At 48.7% G+C, this 19170-nt stretch overlaps 1 protein-coding gene across 2 annotated transcripts in view; it reads right to left on the reverse strand.

The window, feature by feature from the left end:
* Positions 1-19170, reverse strand: part of LOC137299325 (E3 ubiquitin-protein ligase arkadia-A-like) — a 102322-nt gene that overhangs the window by 82016 nt on the left and 1136 nt on the right. For both annotated transcript variants that reach the window (XM_067967974.1, XM_067967972.1), the window contains exon 2: positions 17646-18079. In XM_067967974.1, the coding sequence (XP_067824075.1) occupies positions 17646-18046 (401 nt within the window). In that variant the 5' untranslated portion in view covers positions 18047-18079. The remainder of the gene's footprint in view (positions 1-17645; positions 18080-19170) is intronic.

Raw genomic sequence — 19170 nt, forward strand, 5'->3', positions numbered from 1 at the left:
TGGGAGGGGGGGGAGGGGAGGAGGGGGGGGGAGGGAGGGACGGCGGGGGGCGAGGAGGAGAGGGGGCGAGGGAGGAGAGGGGGGCGAGGAGGAGAGGGGGGCGAGGAGGAGAGGGGGGCGAGGAGGAGAGGGGGGCGAGGGAGGAGAGGGGGGCGAGGAGGAGAGGGGGGCGAGGAGGCGAGGGGGGCGAGGGGGCGAGGGGGGCGAGGGGGGCGAGGAGGGCGAGGGGGGCGAGGAGGGAGGAGAGGGGGGCGAGGAGGAGAGGGGGGCGAGGAGGAGAGGGGGGCGAGGAGGAGAGGGGGGCGAGGAGGAGAGGGGGGCGAGGAGGAGAGGGGGGCGAGGAGGAGAGGGGGGCGAGGAGGAGAGGGGGGCGAGGAGGGAGAGGGGGGCGAGGAGGAGAGTGGGGGCGAGGGAGGAGAGGGGGGCGAGGAGGAGAGGGGGGCGAGGGGGCGAGGAGAGGGGGGCGAGGAGGAGAGGGGGGCGAGGAGGAGAGGGGGGCGAGGAGGAGAGGGGGCGAGGAGGAGAGGGGGGCGAGGAGGAGAGGGGGGCGAGGAGGAGAGGGGGGCGAGGAGGAGAGGGGGGCGAGGAGGAGAGGGGGGCGAGGAGGGAGAGGGGGGCGAGGAGGAGAGGGGGGCGAGGAGGAGAGGGGGGCGAGGAGGAGAGGGGGGCGAGGAGGAGAGGGGGGGCGAGGAGGAGAGGGGGGGCGAGGAGGGAGAGGGGGGCGAGGAGGAGAGGGGGGCGAGGAGGAGAGGGGGGCGAGGAGGAGAGGGGGGCGAGAGGAGAGGGGGGCGAGGAGGAGAGGGGGGCGAGGAGGAGAGGGGGGCGAGGAGGAGAGGGGGGCGAGGAGGAGAGGGGGGCGAGGAGGAGAGGGGGGCGAGGAGGAGAGGGGGGCGAGGAGGAGAGGGGGGCGAGGAGGAGAGGGGGGCGAGGAGGAGAGGGGGCGAGGAGGAGAGGGGGGCGAGGAGGAGAGGGGGGCGAGGAGGAGAGGGGGGGCGAGGAGGAGAGGGGGGCGAGGAGGAGAGGGGGGGCGAGGAGAGAGGGGGGCGAGGAGGAGGAGAGGGGGCGAGGAGGAGAGGGGGGCGAGGAGGAGAGGGGGGCGAGGAGGAGAGGGGGGCGAGGAGGAGAGGGGGGCGAGGAGGGAGAGGGGGGCGAGGAGGAGAGGGGGCGAGGAGGAGGAGAGGGGGGCGAGGAGGAGGGGGGCGAGGAGGAGAGGGGGGCGAGGAGGAGAGGGGGGCGAGGAGGAGAGGGGGGCGAGGAGGAGAGGGGGGCGAGGAGGAGAGGGGGGCGAGGAGGAGAGGGGGGGCGAGGAGGAGAGGGGGGCGAGGAGGAGAGGGGGGGCGAGGAGGAGAGGGGGGGCGAGGAGGAGAGGGGGGCGAGGAGGAGAGGGGGGCGAGGAGGAGAGGGGGGCGAGGAGGAGAGGGGGGCGAGGAGGAGAGGGGGGCGAGGAGGAGAGGGGGGCGAGGAGGAGAGGGGGGGCGAGGAGGAGAGGGGGGGCGAGGGAGGAGAGGAGAGGGGGCGAGGAGGAGAGGGGGGCGAGGAGGAGAGGGGGGCGAGGAGGAGAGGGGGGCGAGGAGGAGAGGGGGGCGAGGAGGAGAGAGGGGGCGAGGAGGAGAGGGGGGCGAGGAGGAGAGGGGGGCGAGGAGGAGAGGGGGGCGAGGAGGAGAGGGGGGCGAGGAGAGGGGGGGCGAGGAGGAGAGGGGGGCGAGGGAGGAAAGGAGGGCGAGGAGGAAAGGAGGGGAGAGAGTAATTGCTGCCCTCTGAACAGGTGTCAGTACATACCCACTCGAAGAACTTTGGTTCAGAGTAGTTGAGCTGGGGTCTGAGCTGCATAAACTGCGATGCATCAGGGAGGGGGAGAGAGTTATCTGGACACTTTGAACCAGGAGGGCAGTGGTTTAGATTTGGTCAGTGGTCAGGGTCGGGAGGATGTGACTGCGAGTCAGGCAGGTTTGGGGACCCAGGATGCAGTGATCGAGGAGCCTCAACCTTTGACCTTGTCCAACACGTACGAGGTATTTGCTCCCTGTATGGATGAGAACAAGGGCCGCAGGGAGGATGGGCAAACTGACCATGGCACTGAGGCCATTCAAGTGGGGGGGAGTAAAGAGGAGAGTGGTAGTAGTTAGGGGGAGAGTATAGTCAGGGGGATAGATACTGTTTTCTGCAGTCACGACCGAGAGTCCCGAAGACTGTGTTGTCTGCCCAGTGCCAGGGTTAAGGACATCTCCGCGCAGCTGGAGAAGAACTTGGAGCATGAGGGGGAGGATCCAGTTGTCGTGGTCCACGTGGGAACCAACAACACAGCAGAACCTCATTCTTAGTTCTACCTGAGACAGTTTGAGGAGCTCGGGTCTAAATTAATAAGCAGAACCTCAAACGTAATAGTCTCTGGATTACTGCCTGAGCCGGCAAATTGGCATCGGCGTCAAACAGATCAGAGAGTTAAATGTGTGGCCCAGAGTGGTGTGGGAGACAGGGGGTTCAATTCATGGGGCACTGGCCCAGTACTGGGGAAAGAGGGAGCTGTTCTTTTTGGACGGGCTCCACTTAAACCGGGCTGGGTCCAGCGTCCCTGGCGAATCGAATAACTGGGGCGGTAGATAGGGCTTTAAACTAAAAAAGGAGGGGAGGGTGTGGAGGAGTCAGGTGAGGGGAAATTTAGAAATCAGAAGAGAAAAGTCAAGGCCATAGAGCAGTGTAGTGATTTGGGTAAAGATAAGCAGAGTGTGGCAGGAAGGGACTGAGAGTTTAACGGTAATAGTGCATCAGCGAATAAGGTCAAAGCAGGGAAAAATGCTAATAAGTTAAAATTAAAGGCCCTTTATCTGAATGTACGAAGTACTCGGAACAAGATAGACGAATTAACGGCACAAATAGAGATAAATGGGTTTGATCTAATAGACATTACAGAGACGTGGTCGCAAGGTGACCAAGGCTAGGAACTAAATATTCCAGGGTACATGACGTTTCAAAAAGAGAGGCAGAGTGGAAAAGGACAGGGTGTAGCCTCGATAATAAAGGATGAGATAAGGACAGAGGTGAGAAAGGATCTCGGCTCGGAAGATCAGGAAGTAGAATCAGTATTGGTGGAGATAAGAAATAACAAGGGGCAGAAAACACTGGTGGGAGTAGTTTATAGGCCCCCTAATAGTAATTAAACCATTGGACAGAGGACTCAAGAAATAAGAGGAGCTTGCAACAAAGGTAATGCAATAATCGTGGGGGATTATATAGACTGGACAAATCAAATTGGCAAAGTCTGTCTGGAGGACGAGTTTATGGAATGTGTTTGAGACAGTTTCCCAGAACAATACATCATGGAACCAACCAGGGAACAGGCTAGTTTAGATCTTGTCTTGTGTAATGAGACAGGGTTAATTAGTAATCTCACAGTAAGGGATTCCCTGGGGAACAGTGATCATAATATGATAGAATTTCACATTGAGTTTGAGAATGACGTACTTAAGTCGGAAACTAGAAACTTAAACTTAAATAAAGACAATTACATAAGAATGAGGAGCGAGTTGGTTAAGGTAGACTGGGAAACTAGATTAAAAGGTATGACGGTAGATAAGCAATGGTGAACATTTAAAGAAATATTTCAATATTCTCAATGAATATAGAGAATATTGAGAAATAAAAACTCCACGGGAAAAGTGATTGATCTGTGGCTAACTAAAGAAGTTAAGGATCGTATTAGATTAAAAGAAGAGGCCTATAATGTTGCAAAGAAGAGTAGTAAGCCTGAGGGTTGGGAGAGCTTTAGAAACCAGCAAAGGATGACCAAAAAATTGATGAAAAGGGAGAAAATAGAATATGAGAGTGAACTAGCAAGAAATATAAAAACAGATTGTAAGAGCTTCTACAAGTATGTAAAAAGAGAGTAGCAAAAGTAAATGTGGGTCCTTTAGAGGCCGAGACAGGAGAAATTAAAATGGGGAATAAGGAAATGGCAGAGACGTTAAACAAATATTTTGTATCTGTCTTCACAGTAGAAGACACAAAAAACATACCATAAATAGAGGGGAACCAAGGGTCTAATGAGAGTGAGGAATTTAAAGTAATTAATAGCAGTAGAGAAAAAGTAATGGGACTAAAAGCCAACAAATCCCCTGGACCTGATGGCCTACATCCAAGGGTTCTAAAAGAGGTGGCTGCAGAGATAGTGGAAGCATTGGTTGTGATCTTCCAAAATTCCCTAGATTCTAGAACGGTCCCAGTGGATTGGAAGGTAGCAAATGTGACCCCGCTATTCAAGAAAGGAGGGAGAGAGAAAACAGGGAACTACAGGCCAGTTAGCCTGACATCAGTCGTGGGAAAATGCTGGAATCCATTATTAAGGAAGTGGTGATAGAATGATGGAATGGTTACAGCACACAAGGAGGCCATTCGGCCCGTCAAGCCCTTGTCGGCTCTCTGCAAGGGCAATCCAGATAGTCCCACTCTCCAGCTGTTTCCCCGTAGCCCTGCAAAATAGGGCACTTAGAAAATCATAATATGATTAGACAGAGTCAACATGAAAGAGAAATCGTGTTTGACAAATTTATTACAGTTTTTTGAGGATGTAACTGAAAGGGTAGATAAAGGGGAACCAGTGGATGTCGTATATTTGGATTTTCAAAAGGCCTTCGATAAGGTGCCACACAAGAGGTTGTTACGCAAGATAAGGGCTCATGGGGGGGGGGGGGAATATATTAGCATGGATAGAGGATTGGTTAAGGGAAAGAGAACAGAGAGTAGGGGTAAATGGGTCATTCTCAGGTTGGCAGGCTGTAACTAGTGGGGTGCCGCAAGGATCAGTGCTTGGGCCTCGGCTATTTATAATCTATATTAATGACCTTAGATGAAGGGACCGAGTGTAATGTATCCAAGTTTGCTGACGATACAAAGCTAGGTGGGAAAGTAAGCTGTGAGGAGGGCACAAAGAGTCTGCAAAGGGATAGAGACAGGTTAAGTGAGTGGGTAAGAAGGTGGCAGATGGAGTATAATGTGGGTAAATGTGAGGTTATTCACTTTGGTGGGAAGAATAGAAAAACAGAATATTTTTAAAATGGTAACAAATGTTGGTGTTCAGGGAGACTTGGGTGCCCTCGTACAAGAAACATAAAAAGTTAACATGCAGGTACAGCAAGCAATTAGGAAGGCAAATGGAATGTTGGCTTTTATTGCAGGGGGTTGGAGTACAAGAGTAAGGAAGTCTTACTACAATTGTACAGTGATGTGGAGATGCCGGTGATGGACTAGGGTTGACAATTGTAAACAATTTTACAACACCAAGTTATAGTCCAACAAATTTATTTTAAATTCCACAAGCTGAGGAAGGAGGAAGCCTCCGAAAGCTTGTGGAATTTAAAATAAATTTGTTGGACTATAACTTGGTGTTGTAAAATTGTTTACAATTGTACAGGGCATTGGTGAGACCTCACCTGGAGTACTGTGTACAGTTTTGGTCTCCTTATCTATGGAAGGATATACTTGCCTTAGAGGGGGTGCAGTGAAGGTTCACTAGATTGATTCTTGGGATGAGAGGGTTGTCCTATGAGGAGAGATTAAGTAGAATAGGCCTATACTCTCTGGAATTTAGGAGAAAGAGAGGTGATCACATTGAAACATACAAGATTCTGAGGGGCCTTGATAGGACAGATGCTGAGAGATTGTTTCCCCTGGCTGGAGAGTCTCGAACTAGGGGGCATAGTCTCAGGATAAGGGGTCGGCCATTTAAGACTGAGGTGAGGAGGAATTTCTTCACTCAGAGGGTTCTGAATCTTTGGTATTCTCTACTCCAGAGGGCTGTGGATGCTGAGTCAGTGATGATGTTGAAGGTCGAGATCGATAGATTTTTGGACTCTAGGGGAATCAAGGGATATGGGGATCGGGCAGGAAAGTGGAGTTGAGGTCGAAGATCAGCCATGATCTGACTGAATGGCAGAGCCGAATGGCCCACTCCTGCTCCTATTTCTTATGTTCACAATACAAGTGTCAGTACATACCCACCAGCCTCAATACAAGTGTCACTTTTACTCACTGCCCCTTGTACCAATGTCAGTGCAACAACAACAACAACAACTCACATTTATACAGCGCGTTTAATGTAGTAAAACTTCCCAAGACGCTTCACAGGAGCGATTATCAAAGCAGTGAGGGAGCACGGAGTAGCAGCTACCGACAGAGTCTCTAATTGGGAATTTGGTGAGTGAGGGGATTCGGTGCAGAAAGGGGTGAGGTGCATTTGTTTAGACAGCGGGGAGGCGCCGGGCCGAGGGCGGGGAGGGGCCGGGCCGAGGGCGGGGAGGGGCCGGGCCGAGGGCGGGGAGGGGCCGGGCCGAGGGCGGGGAGGGGCCGGGCCGAGGGCGGGGAGGGGCCGGGCCGAGGGCGGGGAGGGGCCGGGCCGAGGGCGGGGAGGGGCCGGGCCGAGGGCGGGGAGGGGCCGGGCCGAGGGCGGGGAGGGGCCGGGCCGAGGGCGGGTCACAGCAACAAAACCAAACTGCAGTGTGAAGTCACGGGTAAGGCAGGTCGGTGGTTGGTGGTGAGAATCTCTTCTGTTTCCTTCTTTCTCAGGACCGTGGGCTCAGTAACTTACAGCGTAAAACTACATTTAAAAAAAAACTAAACTTAATTTACTAAATTAAACAAGGCCAGTACTTGGTTCAACCTAAAAATAATTTGATTGGCATTGTAGTAATCAATTAAATAAATAAAATAGTTATGACAGGGCAGGAGATGTGTTGCAGCTGCAATATGTGGGAGCTACTGGACAGTTTTGTCCAGGGTGACTGCATCTGCAGGAAGTGTCTGCAGCTTGAGGAACTTCAGCTCCGAGTTGAGGGGCTGGAGTCTGAGCTGCAGACATTGCGAGGCATCAGGGAGAGAGAATATTACCCGGACACTTTGATCCAGGAGGCAGTCACGCTCCTTGGACTAAATACTGTAGAATTGGCACATGGTCAGGGACAGGAGGGTGTGACTGCGAGTGAGGCAGGTACGGGGATCCAGGAGGGAGCATTGCAGGAGCCTCGGCCTCTGCACTTGTCCAATAGATACGAGTTTTTGCAGCCCTTGTGGACGAGTACAGGGACTGCAGGGAGGATGAGCAAACTGGCCACGGCACCGTGGTTCAGGGGGCCATTCAAGTGGGGGGAGTGAAAAGGAATGTGGTTGTAGTAGGCGACAGTATAGTTAGAGGGATAGATACTGTTCTCTGCAGCCAAGAGCGAGAGTCCCGAAGGCTGTGTTGCCGACCCGGTGCCAGGGTTAAGGACATCTCCTCAGGGCTGGAGAGAAACTTGGAGTGGGAGGGGGAGGATCCAGTTGTTGTGGTCCACGTAGGTACCAACAACATAGGTAGGACTAAAAGAGGTTCTGCTGAGGGAGTTTGAGCAGCTGGGGACTAAATTAAAAAGCAGAACCACAAAGGCGATAATCTCCGGATTATTACCTGAGCCACGAGCAAATTGGCACAGGGTAAATCAGATCAGCGGGGAGATGAATGCGTGGCTCAAAGATTGGTGTGGGAGAAGTGGGTTTCGATTCATGGGGCACTGCCACCAGTACTGGGGAAAGAGAGCTGTTCCGTTGGGACAGGCTTCACCTGAACCATGCTGGGACCAGTGTTCTGGCAAACCGAATAACTAGGGTGGTAGAGAGGGCTTTAAACTAAATAAGGGTGGGAGGGCTCAGGTGGGGCGAAGTTTAGATTGATAAAGAGAAAAGACAAGGAAGTAGTACAGGAAAGTGATGGGGGTAATGATAAACAGAGTGTGTCAGGAAGGGACAGAGTGTACAAACATAATTTAGACATGAATTTAGATTTGAGGTTAGGATCAGATCAGCCATGATCTTATTAAATGGCGGAGCAGGCTCGAAGGGCCGATTGGCCTACTCCTGCTCCTATTTCTTATGTTCTTATAAGAATGCACTAGCAAATGGGGCCGGGGTAGGAAAGAATGGTAAAAAGACAAAATTAAAGGTTCTTTATCTGAATGCGCGCAGCATTCGTAATAAGATAGATGAATTGACGGCACAAATAGAAATAAATGGGTATGATCTCGTGGCCATTACAGAGACGTGGTTGCAAGGTGACCAAGGTTAGGAGCTAAATATTCAGGGTTATTTAACATTTCGGAAGGATAGGAAAAAAGGTAAAGGTGGTGGGGTAGCTCTGTTAATAAAGGATGAAATTGGTATAATAGTGAGAAATGATCTTGGCTCAGAAGATCAAGATGTCGAATCAATTTGGGTGGAGGTAAGAAATAGCAAGGGAAAGAAATCACTGGTGGGAGTAGTATATAGGCCCCCTAACAGTAGCTACACTGTAGGGCAAAATATTAATCAGGAAATAAGGGGGGCTTGTAAAAAAGGTAATGCAATAATCATGGGCGATTTTAACTTTCGCATAGATTGGACAAATCAAATTGGCAAAAATAGCCCTGAGGAGGAGTTCATAGAGTGTATTAGGGACTGTTCCTTAGACCAATACGTCGGGGAACCAACCAGGGAACAGGCCATTTTGGATCTGGTAATGGGTAACGAAACAGGATTAATTAATGATCTCAAAATAAAAGATCCCTTGGGAAGCAGTGATCATAACATGATAGAATTTCACATCCAGTTTGAGAGCGAGGATCTTGGGTCTGAAACTACTGTATTAAACTTAAATAAGGGCAATTATAAAGGAATGAGGGCGGAATTGGCTAAAGTGGACTGGGAAAACAGATTCGATGGTATGATGGTGGATAAGCAGTGGCAAACATTTAAAAATATATTTTATGACTCGCAACAAAAATATATCCCTGCGAGGAGAAAAGACTCCACAAAAAGGGTGAACCAACCATGGCTAACTAAGGAAGTCAAGGATGGTATCAGGTTAAAAGAAAAAGCATACAACATGGCAAAGATTACTGGTAAGCCCGAAGATTGGGAAAACTTTAAAAACCAGCAAAGGATGACTAAAAGAATAATAAAGAGGGAGAAAATAAATTATGAGAGTAAACTAGCGAGAAATATAAAAACTGACAGTAAAAGCTTCTACAAGTATATAAAAAAAGAGGGTAGCTAAAGTAAACATTGGTCCCTTAGAGGATGAGACTGGGGAAATAGTAATGGAAAACAAGCAAAAGGCAGAGGAATTGAACAGATATTTTGTATCCATCTTCACAGTAGAAGACACTAATAATATACCAATAATAGTAGAAAATCAAGGGGCAAAGTGGAGGGAGGAACTAAAAATAATCACTATCACTGGAGAAAAAGTACGAGGTAAACTAATGGGTCTAAAGGCTGACAAGTCCCCTGGACCTGATGGCTTCCATCCGAGAGTCTTAAAGGAAGTGGCTACAGAGATAGTGGATGCATTGGTTGTAATCTTCCAGAATTCACTAGATTCTGGAAAGGTCCCAGCGGATTGGAAAACCGCAAACGTAACACCCCTATTCAAGAAGGGAGTGAGACAGAAAGCAGGTAACTATAGACCAGTTAGCCGAACATCTGTCATTGGGAAAATGCTAGATTCCATTATTAAGGAAGTAGTAGCAGGACATTTGGAGACTCATAATACAATCAAGGAGATTCAACATGGTTTTATGAAGGGGAAATCATGTCTGACAAATTTATTAGAGTTCTTTGAGGAAGTAACGGGCAGGGTGGATAAAGGGGAACCCAATGGATACAGTATATTTGGATTTCCAAAAGGCAGTCGATAAGATGCCACATAAAAGATTACTGCACAAGATAAGAGTTCATGGTGTTGGGGCGAATATACTGGAGTATAAAAGCAGGGAAGTCATGCTAAAACTGAACAGGGTGCTGGTGAGACCACACCTGGAGTACTGCGTACAGTTCTGGTGCCCTTATTCAAGGAAGGACATTCTTCCATTGGAGGCAGTTCAGAGAAGGTTCACTAGGTTGATTCCGGGTATGGAAGGGTTGTCTTGTGAGGAAAGATTGAACAGGTTGGGTCTATACTCATTGGAGTTTAGAAGAATGAGAGGAGATCTTATTGAAACATACAAGATTCTGAGGGGACTCGATAGGGTAGATGCTGAGAGGATGTTACCCCTCATGGGGGAATCTAAAACTAGGGGCCATAGTCTCAGAATAAGGGGTCGCCCATTTAAGACGGAAATGAGGAGGAATTTCTTCTCCCAGAGGGTCGTGAATCTTTGGAATTCTTTACCCCAAAAAGCTGTGGAGGCCGAGTCATTGAATATATTCAAGGCTGAGTTAGACAAATTTTTGATCAGCGAGGGAGTCAAAGGATATGGGGAAAGGGCGGGAAAGTGGAGTTGAGGTAAAAATCAGATCAGCCATGATCTCATTAAATGGCGGAGCAGGCTCGAGGGGCCGAATGGCCTTCTCCTACTCCTATCTCTTATGGTCTTAAAATTTTACACCGAGCCACATAAGGAGGTATTAGGACAGGTGACCAAAAGCTTGGTCAAAGAGGTAGGTTTTAAGGAGCAGCTTAAAGGAGCAGAGAGAGGTAGAGAAGCGGAGAGGTTTAGCGAGGGAATTTCAGAGCTGAAGGCACAGCTGCCAGTGGTGGAGTGATTAAAATTGGGGATGCGCAAGAGGCAAGAATTGAAGGAGTGCAGGGATCTCGGGGGGGTTGTAGGGCTGGAGGAGGTTACAGAGATAGGGAGTGGCGAGGCCATAGAGGGATTTGAAAACAAGGATGTGAATTTTAAAATCGAGGCATTCCCAGACTGGGAGCCAATGTAGGTCAGTGAGCACAGAGGTCATGGGAGAACGGGACATGGTGCGAGTTAGGATAAGGGCAGCAGTTTTGGATGAGTTCAAGCTTGTGGAGGGTGGAAGATGGAAGGCCGGCCAGGAGAGCATTCGAACAGTCAAGTCTAGAGGTAACAAAAGCATATTTGAGGGTTTCAGCATCAGATGAGTTGAGGCAATGGCGGAGACGGACGATGTTACGGAGGTGGAAGTAGGCGGTCTTGGTGATGGAGATAATATGGGGTCGGAAGCTCATCTCGGTCAAATAGGACGCCAAGGCTGTGAACGGTTTTGTTCAGCCTCAGACAGCGGCCAGAGAGAGGGATGGAGTCGGTGGCCAGGGAACGGTGGGGACCAAAGAGAATGGCTTCGGTCTTCCCAATATTTAGTTGGAATACATACCCACTCCCCTTGGTACAAATGTCAGTACAACCCCACTGCCCTCAGTACGAGTGTCAGTACATACCCACTGCCCTCAGTACAAGTGTCAGTACATACCCACTGCCCTCAGTACAAGTGTCAGTACATACCCACTGCCTCTGGTACAAGTGTCAGTACATACCCAGTGCGGTCAGTGCAAGTGGCAGTACATACTGGCTGCCCCAGTATAAGTGTCAGTACATGCCCACTGTCCCCGGTACAAGTGTCAGTACATGCCCACTGCCTCTGGTACGAGTGTCAGTACATACCCAGTGCCCTCGGTACGAGTGTCAGTACATACCCAGTGCCCTCGGTACGAGTGTCAGTACATACCCAGTGCCCTCGGTACGAGTGTCAGTACATACCCACTGCCTCTGGTACGAGTGTCAGTACATACCCAGTGCCCTCGGTACGAGTGTCAGTACATACCCACTGCCCTCGGTACGAGTGTCAGTACATACCCACTGCCCTCGGTACGAGTGTCAGTACATACCCACTGCCCTCGGTACGAGTGTCAGTACATACCCACTGCCCTCGGTACGAGTGTCAGTACATATCCACTGCCCTCGGTACGAGTGTCAGTACATATCCACTGCCCTCGGTACGAGTGTCAGTACATACCCAGTGCCCTCGGTACGAGTGTCAGTACATACGCACTGTCCCTAGAAAAGTGTGTCATAAGAACATAACAACATAAGAAATAGGAGCAGGAGTAGGCCAGACGGCCCCTCGAGCCTGGTCCGCCATTCAATCAGATCATGACTGATCTTCGACCTCAAATCCACTTTCCCGCCGATCCCCATATCCCTTGATTCCCTTAGAGTCCAAAAATCTATCCACCTCAGCCTTGAATACAGTGAACGACTGAGCATCCACAGCCCTCTGGGGTAGAGAATTCCAAAGATTCACAAGCCTCAGTGAAGAAATTCCTCTTCATCTCAGTCTTAAATGGCTGACCCCTTATTCTGAGACTATGTCCCCTAGTTCTAGTCTCTCCAGCCAGGGGAAACAACCTCTCAGCATCTACCCTGTCAAGCCCCCTCAGAATCTTATATTTTTCAAAGAGATCATCCCTCATTCTTCTAAACTCCAGAGTATAAGCCCATTCCACTCAATCTCTCCTCATAGGACAACCCTCTCATCCCAGGAATCAATCGAGTGAACCTTTGTTGCACCGCCTCTAAGGCAAGTGAATCATAGGAACATAGGAACAGGAGTCGGCCATTCAGCCCTTCGTGCCTGCTCCGCCATTTGATAAGATCATGGCTGATCTGTGATCTAACTCCATATACCTGCCTTTGGCCCATATCCCTTAATACCTTTGGTTGCCAAAAAGCTATCTATCTCACATTTAAATTTAGCAATTGAGCTAGTATCAATTGCCGTTTGCGGAAGAGAGTTCCAAATTTCTACCACCCTTTGTGTGTAGAAATGTTTTCTAATCTCACTCCTGAAAGGACTGGCTCTAATTTTTAGACTGTGCCCCCTGCTCCTAGAATCCCCAACCAGCGGAAATAGTTTCTCTCTATCCACCCTATCCGTTCCCCTTAATATCTTATAAACTTCGATCAGATCACCCCTTAACCTTCGAAACTTCAGAGAATACAACCCCAATTTGTGTAATCTCTCCTCGTAACTTAACCCTTGAAGTCCAGGTATCATTCTAGTAAACCTACGCTGCTCTCCCTCCAAGGCCAATATGTCCTTCCGAAGGTGCGGTGCCCAGAACTGCTCACAGTACTCCAGGTGCAGTCTAACCAGGGTTTTGTATAGCTGCAGCATAACTTCTGCCCCCTTGTACTCTAGTCCTCTAGATATAAAGGCCAGCATTCCATTAGCCGCCTTGATTATTTTCTGCACCTGTTCATGACACTTCAATGATCCATGTACCTGAACCCCTAGGTCCCTTTGGACATCCACTGTTTTTAACTTTTTAATTGTAAACAATTTTACAACACCAAGTTATAGTCCAACAATTTTATTTTTAATCCCACAAGCTTTCGGGGGCTTTCCCCTTCCTCAGGTGGTGTGGAAATGACATTTTCGAATCCTTCGCATTTTAAGATCACATAACAATGCCTGGTGATTACTGCCCGTTGCCAAGGCAATCACAGTGAGCAGACAGAAAGGTGTCATCTAAAAAGGCCACCGAATATACAAACCCCCAAAAAAAGAGAGAGAGAGAGAGAGAGAGAGAGAGAGAAGGAAGACAGTCAGTGACCCGTTATATTAAAAACAGATAACATTTGTTCGCTGGTGGGGTTACGTGTAGTGTGACATGAACCCAAGATCCCGGTTGAGGCCGTCCTCATGGGTGCGGAACTTGGCTATCAATTTCTGCTCGACGATTTTGCGTTGTCGTGTGTCTCGAAGGCCGCCTTGGAGTATGCTTACCCGAAGGTCGGTGGCTGAATGTCCATGACTGCTGAAGTGTTCCCCGACAGGGAGAGAACCCTCCTGTTTGGCGATTGTTGCGCGGTGTCCGTTCATCCGTTGTCGCAGCGTCTGCATGGTCTCGCCAATGTACCATGCTCTGGTACATTAACTTTTTACCATTTAGAAAGTACCCTGTTCTATCCTTTTTTGATCCAAAGTGGATGACCTCACATTTGTCTACATTGAATTCCATTTGCCAGTTTTGCCCATTCACCTAATCTATCAATATCCCTTTGTAATTTTATGTTTTCATCTACACTGCTTACAATGCCACCAATCTTTGTGTCATTGGCAAACTTAGATATGAGACTTTCTATGCCTTCATCTAAGTCGTTAATAAATTTTGTGAATAATTGAGGCCCTAAGACAGATCCCTGCGGGACTCCACTAGTCACATCCTGCCAATGTGAATACTTACCCATTATCCCTACTCTCTGCCGCCTTTCGCTCAGCCAACTTCTTAACCAAGTCCGTACTTTTCCCTCGATTCCATGGGCTTCTAGCTTAGCTAACAGTCTCTTATGTGGGACCTTATCAAATGCCTTCTGGAAGTCCATATAAATAACATCCATTGACATTCCCCTGTCCACTACTTTAGTCACCTCTTCAAAAAATTCAATCAGGTTTGTCAGGCACGACCTACCTTTCACAAATCCATGCTGGCTCTCCCTGATTAACTGAAAATTCTCGATGTTCAGTCACCCTATCCTTAATTATAGACTCCAGCACTTTCCCCACAACAGATGTCAGGCTAACTGGTCTATAATTCCCTGGTTTCCCTCTCTCCTTTCTTAAAAAGTGGAGTGATATGTGCAATTTTCCAATCTAGAGGGACAGTTCCTGAATCTAGAGAACTTTGAAAGATTATAGTTAGGGCATCTGCAATGTGCTCACCGACTTCCTTTAAAATCCTGGGGTGGAAACCATCTGGTCCTGGGGATTTGTCACTCTTTAGTGCTATTATTTTCTTCATTACTGTTGCTTTACTTATGTTAATTTTATCGAGTCCCTGTCCCCAATTCAATATTAGTTTTCTTGGGATTTCCGGCATGCTATCTTCCTTTTCGACTGTAAATACTGATGCAAAGTAATTGTTCAACATGTCCACCATTTCCCCATTGTCAATGACAATATCCCCACTTTCAGTTTTTAAGGGGCCAACACTGCTCCTGACCACCCTCTTTTCCTAATATAACTATAAAAGTTCTTCGCATTGGTTTTGATATCCCTTGCAAGTTTCTTTTCATATCCTTCCTTAAATAAGGAGACCAAAACTGTATACAGTACTCCAGGTGAGGCCTCACCAAAGCCCTGTACAACTGTAGTAAGACTTCCTTACTCTTGTACTCCAACCCCCTTGCAATAAAAGCCAACATAACATTTGCCTTCCTAATTGCTTGCTGTACCTGCATGCTAATTTTTTGTGTTTGTTGTACGAGGACACCCAGATCTCTCTGAATACCAACATTTAATTGTTGCTCACCACTTAAAAAATATTCTGTTTTTCTATTCTTCCTACCAAAGTGAATAACCTCACATTTCCCCACATTATACTCCATCTGCCACCTTCTTGCCCACTCACTTAACCTGTCTATATCCCTTTACAGACTCTTTGTGTCCTCCTCACAGCTTACTTTCCCACCTAGCTTTGTATCGTCAGCAAACTTGGATACATTACACTCGGTCCCTTCATCTAAGGTCATTAATATAGATTATAAATAGCTGAGGCCCAAGCACTGATCCTTGCGGCACCCCACTAGTTACAGACTGCCAACCTGAAAATGACCCGTTTATCCCTACTCTTTGTTTTCTGTCCTTTAACCAATCCTCTATCCATGCTAATATATTACCCCCAACCCCATGAGCCCTTATCTTTACGAGGCACCTTATTGAATGCCTTTTGAAAATCCAAATATATGACATCCACTGGTTCCCCTTTATCTACTCTGCGAGTTATATCCTCAAAAAACTCCAGTAGATTTGACAAACATGATTTCCCTTTCATAAAACCATGTTAACTCTTCCTAATCATATTACAATTTTCCAAGTGCCCTGTTACCACTTCCTTAATAATGGATTCTAGTATTTTCCCGATGACTATTGTCAGGCTAATTGGCCTGTAGTTCCCTGTTTTCTCTCTCCCTCCTTTCTTGTATAGCGGGGTTACATTTGCTACCTTCCAATCCATGGGGACCGTTCTGGAATCTAGGGAATTTTGGAAGATCACAACCAACATACCCACTGCCCTTGTACAGGTATCATTACAAACCCACTCCCCCGGTACAAGTGTCAGTACAAACCCACTACCCCCTGGTACAAGTGTCAGTACAAACCCACTACCCCCTGGTACAAGTGTCAGTACAAACCCACTACCCCCTGGTACAAGTGTCATTACAAACCCACAACCCCCTGGTACAAGTGTCATTACAAACCCACAACCCCCTGGTACAAGTGTCATTACAAACCCACAACCCCCTGGTACAAGTGTCATTACAAACCCACAACCCCCTGGTACAAATGTCATTACAAACCCACAACCCCCCTGGTACAAGTGTCATTACAAACCCACAACCCCCTGGTACAAGTGTCATTACAAACCCACAACCCCCTGGTACAAGTGTCATTACAAACCCACAACCCCCTGGTACAAGTGTCATTACAAACTCACAACCCCCTGGTACAAGTGTCATTACAAACCCACAACCCCCTGGTACAAGTGTCATTACAAACCCACAACCCCCTGGTACAAGTGTCATCACAAACCCACAACCCCCTGGTACAAGTGTCATTACAAACCCACAACCCCCTGGTACAAGTGTCATTACAAACCCACAACCCCCTGGTACAAGTGTCATTACAAACCCACAACCGCCTGGTACAAGTGTCATTACAAACCCACAACCGCCTGGTACAAGTGTCATTACAAACCCACAACCGCCTGGTACAAGTGTCATTACAAACCCACAACCGCCTGGTACAAGAGTCATTACAAACCCACAACCGCCTGGTACAAGTGTCATTACAAACCCACAACCCCCTGGTACAAGTGTCATTACAAACCCACAACCCCCTGGTACAAGTGTCATTACAAACCCACAACCCCCTGGTACAAGTGTCATTACAAACCCACTACCCCCTGGTACAAGTGTCATTACAAACCCACAGTCCCCTGGTACAAGTGTCATTACAAACCCACAGTCCCCTGGTACAAGTGTCAGTACAAACCCACTACCCTCAGTACAAGTGTCATTACAAACCCACAGTCCCCTGGTACAAGTGTCAGTACAAACCCACTACCCCCTGGTACAAGTGTCATTACAAACCTACAGTCCCCTGGTACAAGTGTCATTACAAACCCACAGTCCCCTGGTACAAATGTCAGTACAAACCCACTACCCTCAGTACAAGTGTCATTACAAACCCACAGTCCCCTGGTACAAGTGACAGTACAAACCCACTCCCCTCAGTACAAGTGTCAGTACAAACCCACTGCCCTCAGTACAAGTGTCAGTACAAACCCACTCTCCTCAGTACAAGTGTCAGTCCATATGCACTGCTCCCGGTACAGGTACAAGTATTGCACTCCTGACCCATCAGCGGATTTTGACATGAGCTGACCTGGCGTTTCACGGTGGGATCAGCAGCAGCTCACGTCCTGCTTCTCGAGCACAACGTCAGTGTAACTGGTCCTGTGGAGTTTTGGTGCTGCCACAGGCAATGTCAGGGGAAATCCACAATCTATCCATATCTGATTTAAAATATATTACATCTGCATGCACTTCCTGCCAGCACAACTCAATATCCGGTTGTCACAGTTTTGTGTCAACTTTTTCCTGGCATTCATTCCAATGTCCACGTTTATATTGGGATTTGTGCATGTAAACTGGACACAACTATTGGACGATCAGGTTGCTGTTGAGCTAAGCTCTGATGCATCCAGGAGTTCAGCTGCCACTCTGTTTCACCCACCCCCCCACCCCATCCCTCTGTGTGACGTGGGGTGCTGCCCCAAACCCTTTAACCCTGCTCAGGTTTGTGAGGTTGATAGAGCTCGAGGTTCCTACCTGCAGCTCCCCGCCCACAATGTCATCCTCCCTTCATTCTTCTCCGATGACAGTTCGTCAGATTCGGCAAGGTTGGTGCTGGAAGACGGAGTAGACTCGCCAGCACTGGACGAGTCATCGCTTGTGTAAGTGTAGCTCCGCACGAGGTGCCGGTCACTTTGCAAAGCGAGCTTCAGTTCCTCTGAGAAGCAGGAGTGTTCAGCATTCAGACTCTCCGTCCACTGGGCAGCCTCCTGCCCTTTCACCTCTGGACTCAAAGGCACCAGGTTGTTTTCTTGGATAATGCCATTGACCGTTGAGGGACGAGAACCGTCCAAGCCAGCAGCTAGTGCCTTTCCCGTGGACTCTTGCTCTGCGCTGGAAGCAAGTGGAATCTCCGGTAATTCTGCTGCGGGTTCCATTGTCAACAAAACACCAAAGAATGTTACTGGGACCTGCAGTGCAAAATATATAAAAAGCTCTAAAAATACTGAAAAGAAATGATAACAGTCTATCGTTTGTTCACCACTCCCTTCCCCAGTTTGCCCTGGAGTTTTTGGTTGTCTCAGTCTTGCAAAGATATGAATGTTTCCTTCTACAAACAGCTGACTGCAGGATCAAGGAGTTACACATATTACAGTGCTGTCACCACTCTTATTTACATGGAATTGTACTAATATGCTATGGAAAAAAAAACTCAACACTCTTTAATGTACATGCTTTGCTTCTTGCACAAAACAACTTGCATCTACATGGCACCTTTGATGTAGAAAAAACGTCTCAAGGCGCTTCACAGAGATGAAATTTTTAAAAATGAACATCAAGCCAAAGAAGGGGATATTAGGAGAGGTGCTAAAAGCCTGGTCGGAGAAGTGGGACAAGAAGAGGTTTAGGGAAGGGATTCCGGGGAGTGGGGTCTAGATGGCTAAAGGCACGACTGCCAATGGTGGGGGAATGGAGAGGGAAGTCTCATGATGATGATCTCCCACCATCACTGGCAGTTACACTCTAGGATTAAACTGTTCCAAATTCTCAGACTGAGATAACAGAATCCAAACACAATGGCACTGCTGGGTGTCTTAAACAGTTCAAATGTACTTGGTGGGAATATTTTGCATACCCGCTGTTAAACTGCCAGTGACACGGGATTACAATTACAAGTATAGACATTATAAAACAGGGAAAATGAGTTCTTTGACTGGGCTCAATGTGGTCAGTGCCACATTCAGGTTTAGAGACACTGACTCTCTCAGAATATCCTTAGCTCCACGAATGCTGATCAGGTGTGCTCTCCAACACATACAGAGCAAAAGGGGCCCAGGAACAAGAGGTGCTACAGCCAGACTCACAAGCAGAGCTGGCAGGCTGTGTATCCCATTGCACCACAGGGCCGGAGAAGGGTGGGACACAGGAGAGGCCTCTCAAAAAACTACGCAGCACAACACGTCTGACCTCACTGGCCCCTCACCCTGGGGGAATCCACACTGACCCCACACCCTGGGGGAGGGGGATCCACGCTGAACCCTCACCCTGGGGGAGGGGGATC

Source organism: Heptranchias perlo, chromosome 29 (genome assembly GCF_035084215.1).
Source record: "Heptranchias perlo isolate sHepPer1 chromosome 29, sHepPer1.hap1, whole genome shotgun sequence".
In the NCBI taxonomy this organism is placed as follows: Eukaryota; Metazoa; Chordata; class Chondrichthyes; order Hexanchiformes; family Hexanchidae; genus Heptranchias; species Heptranchias perlo.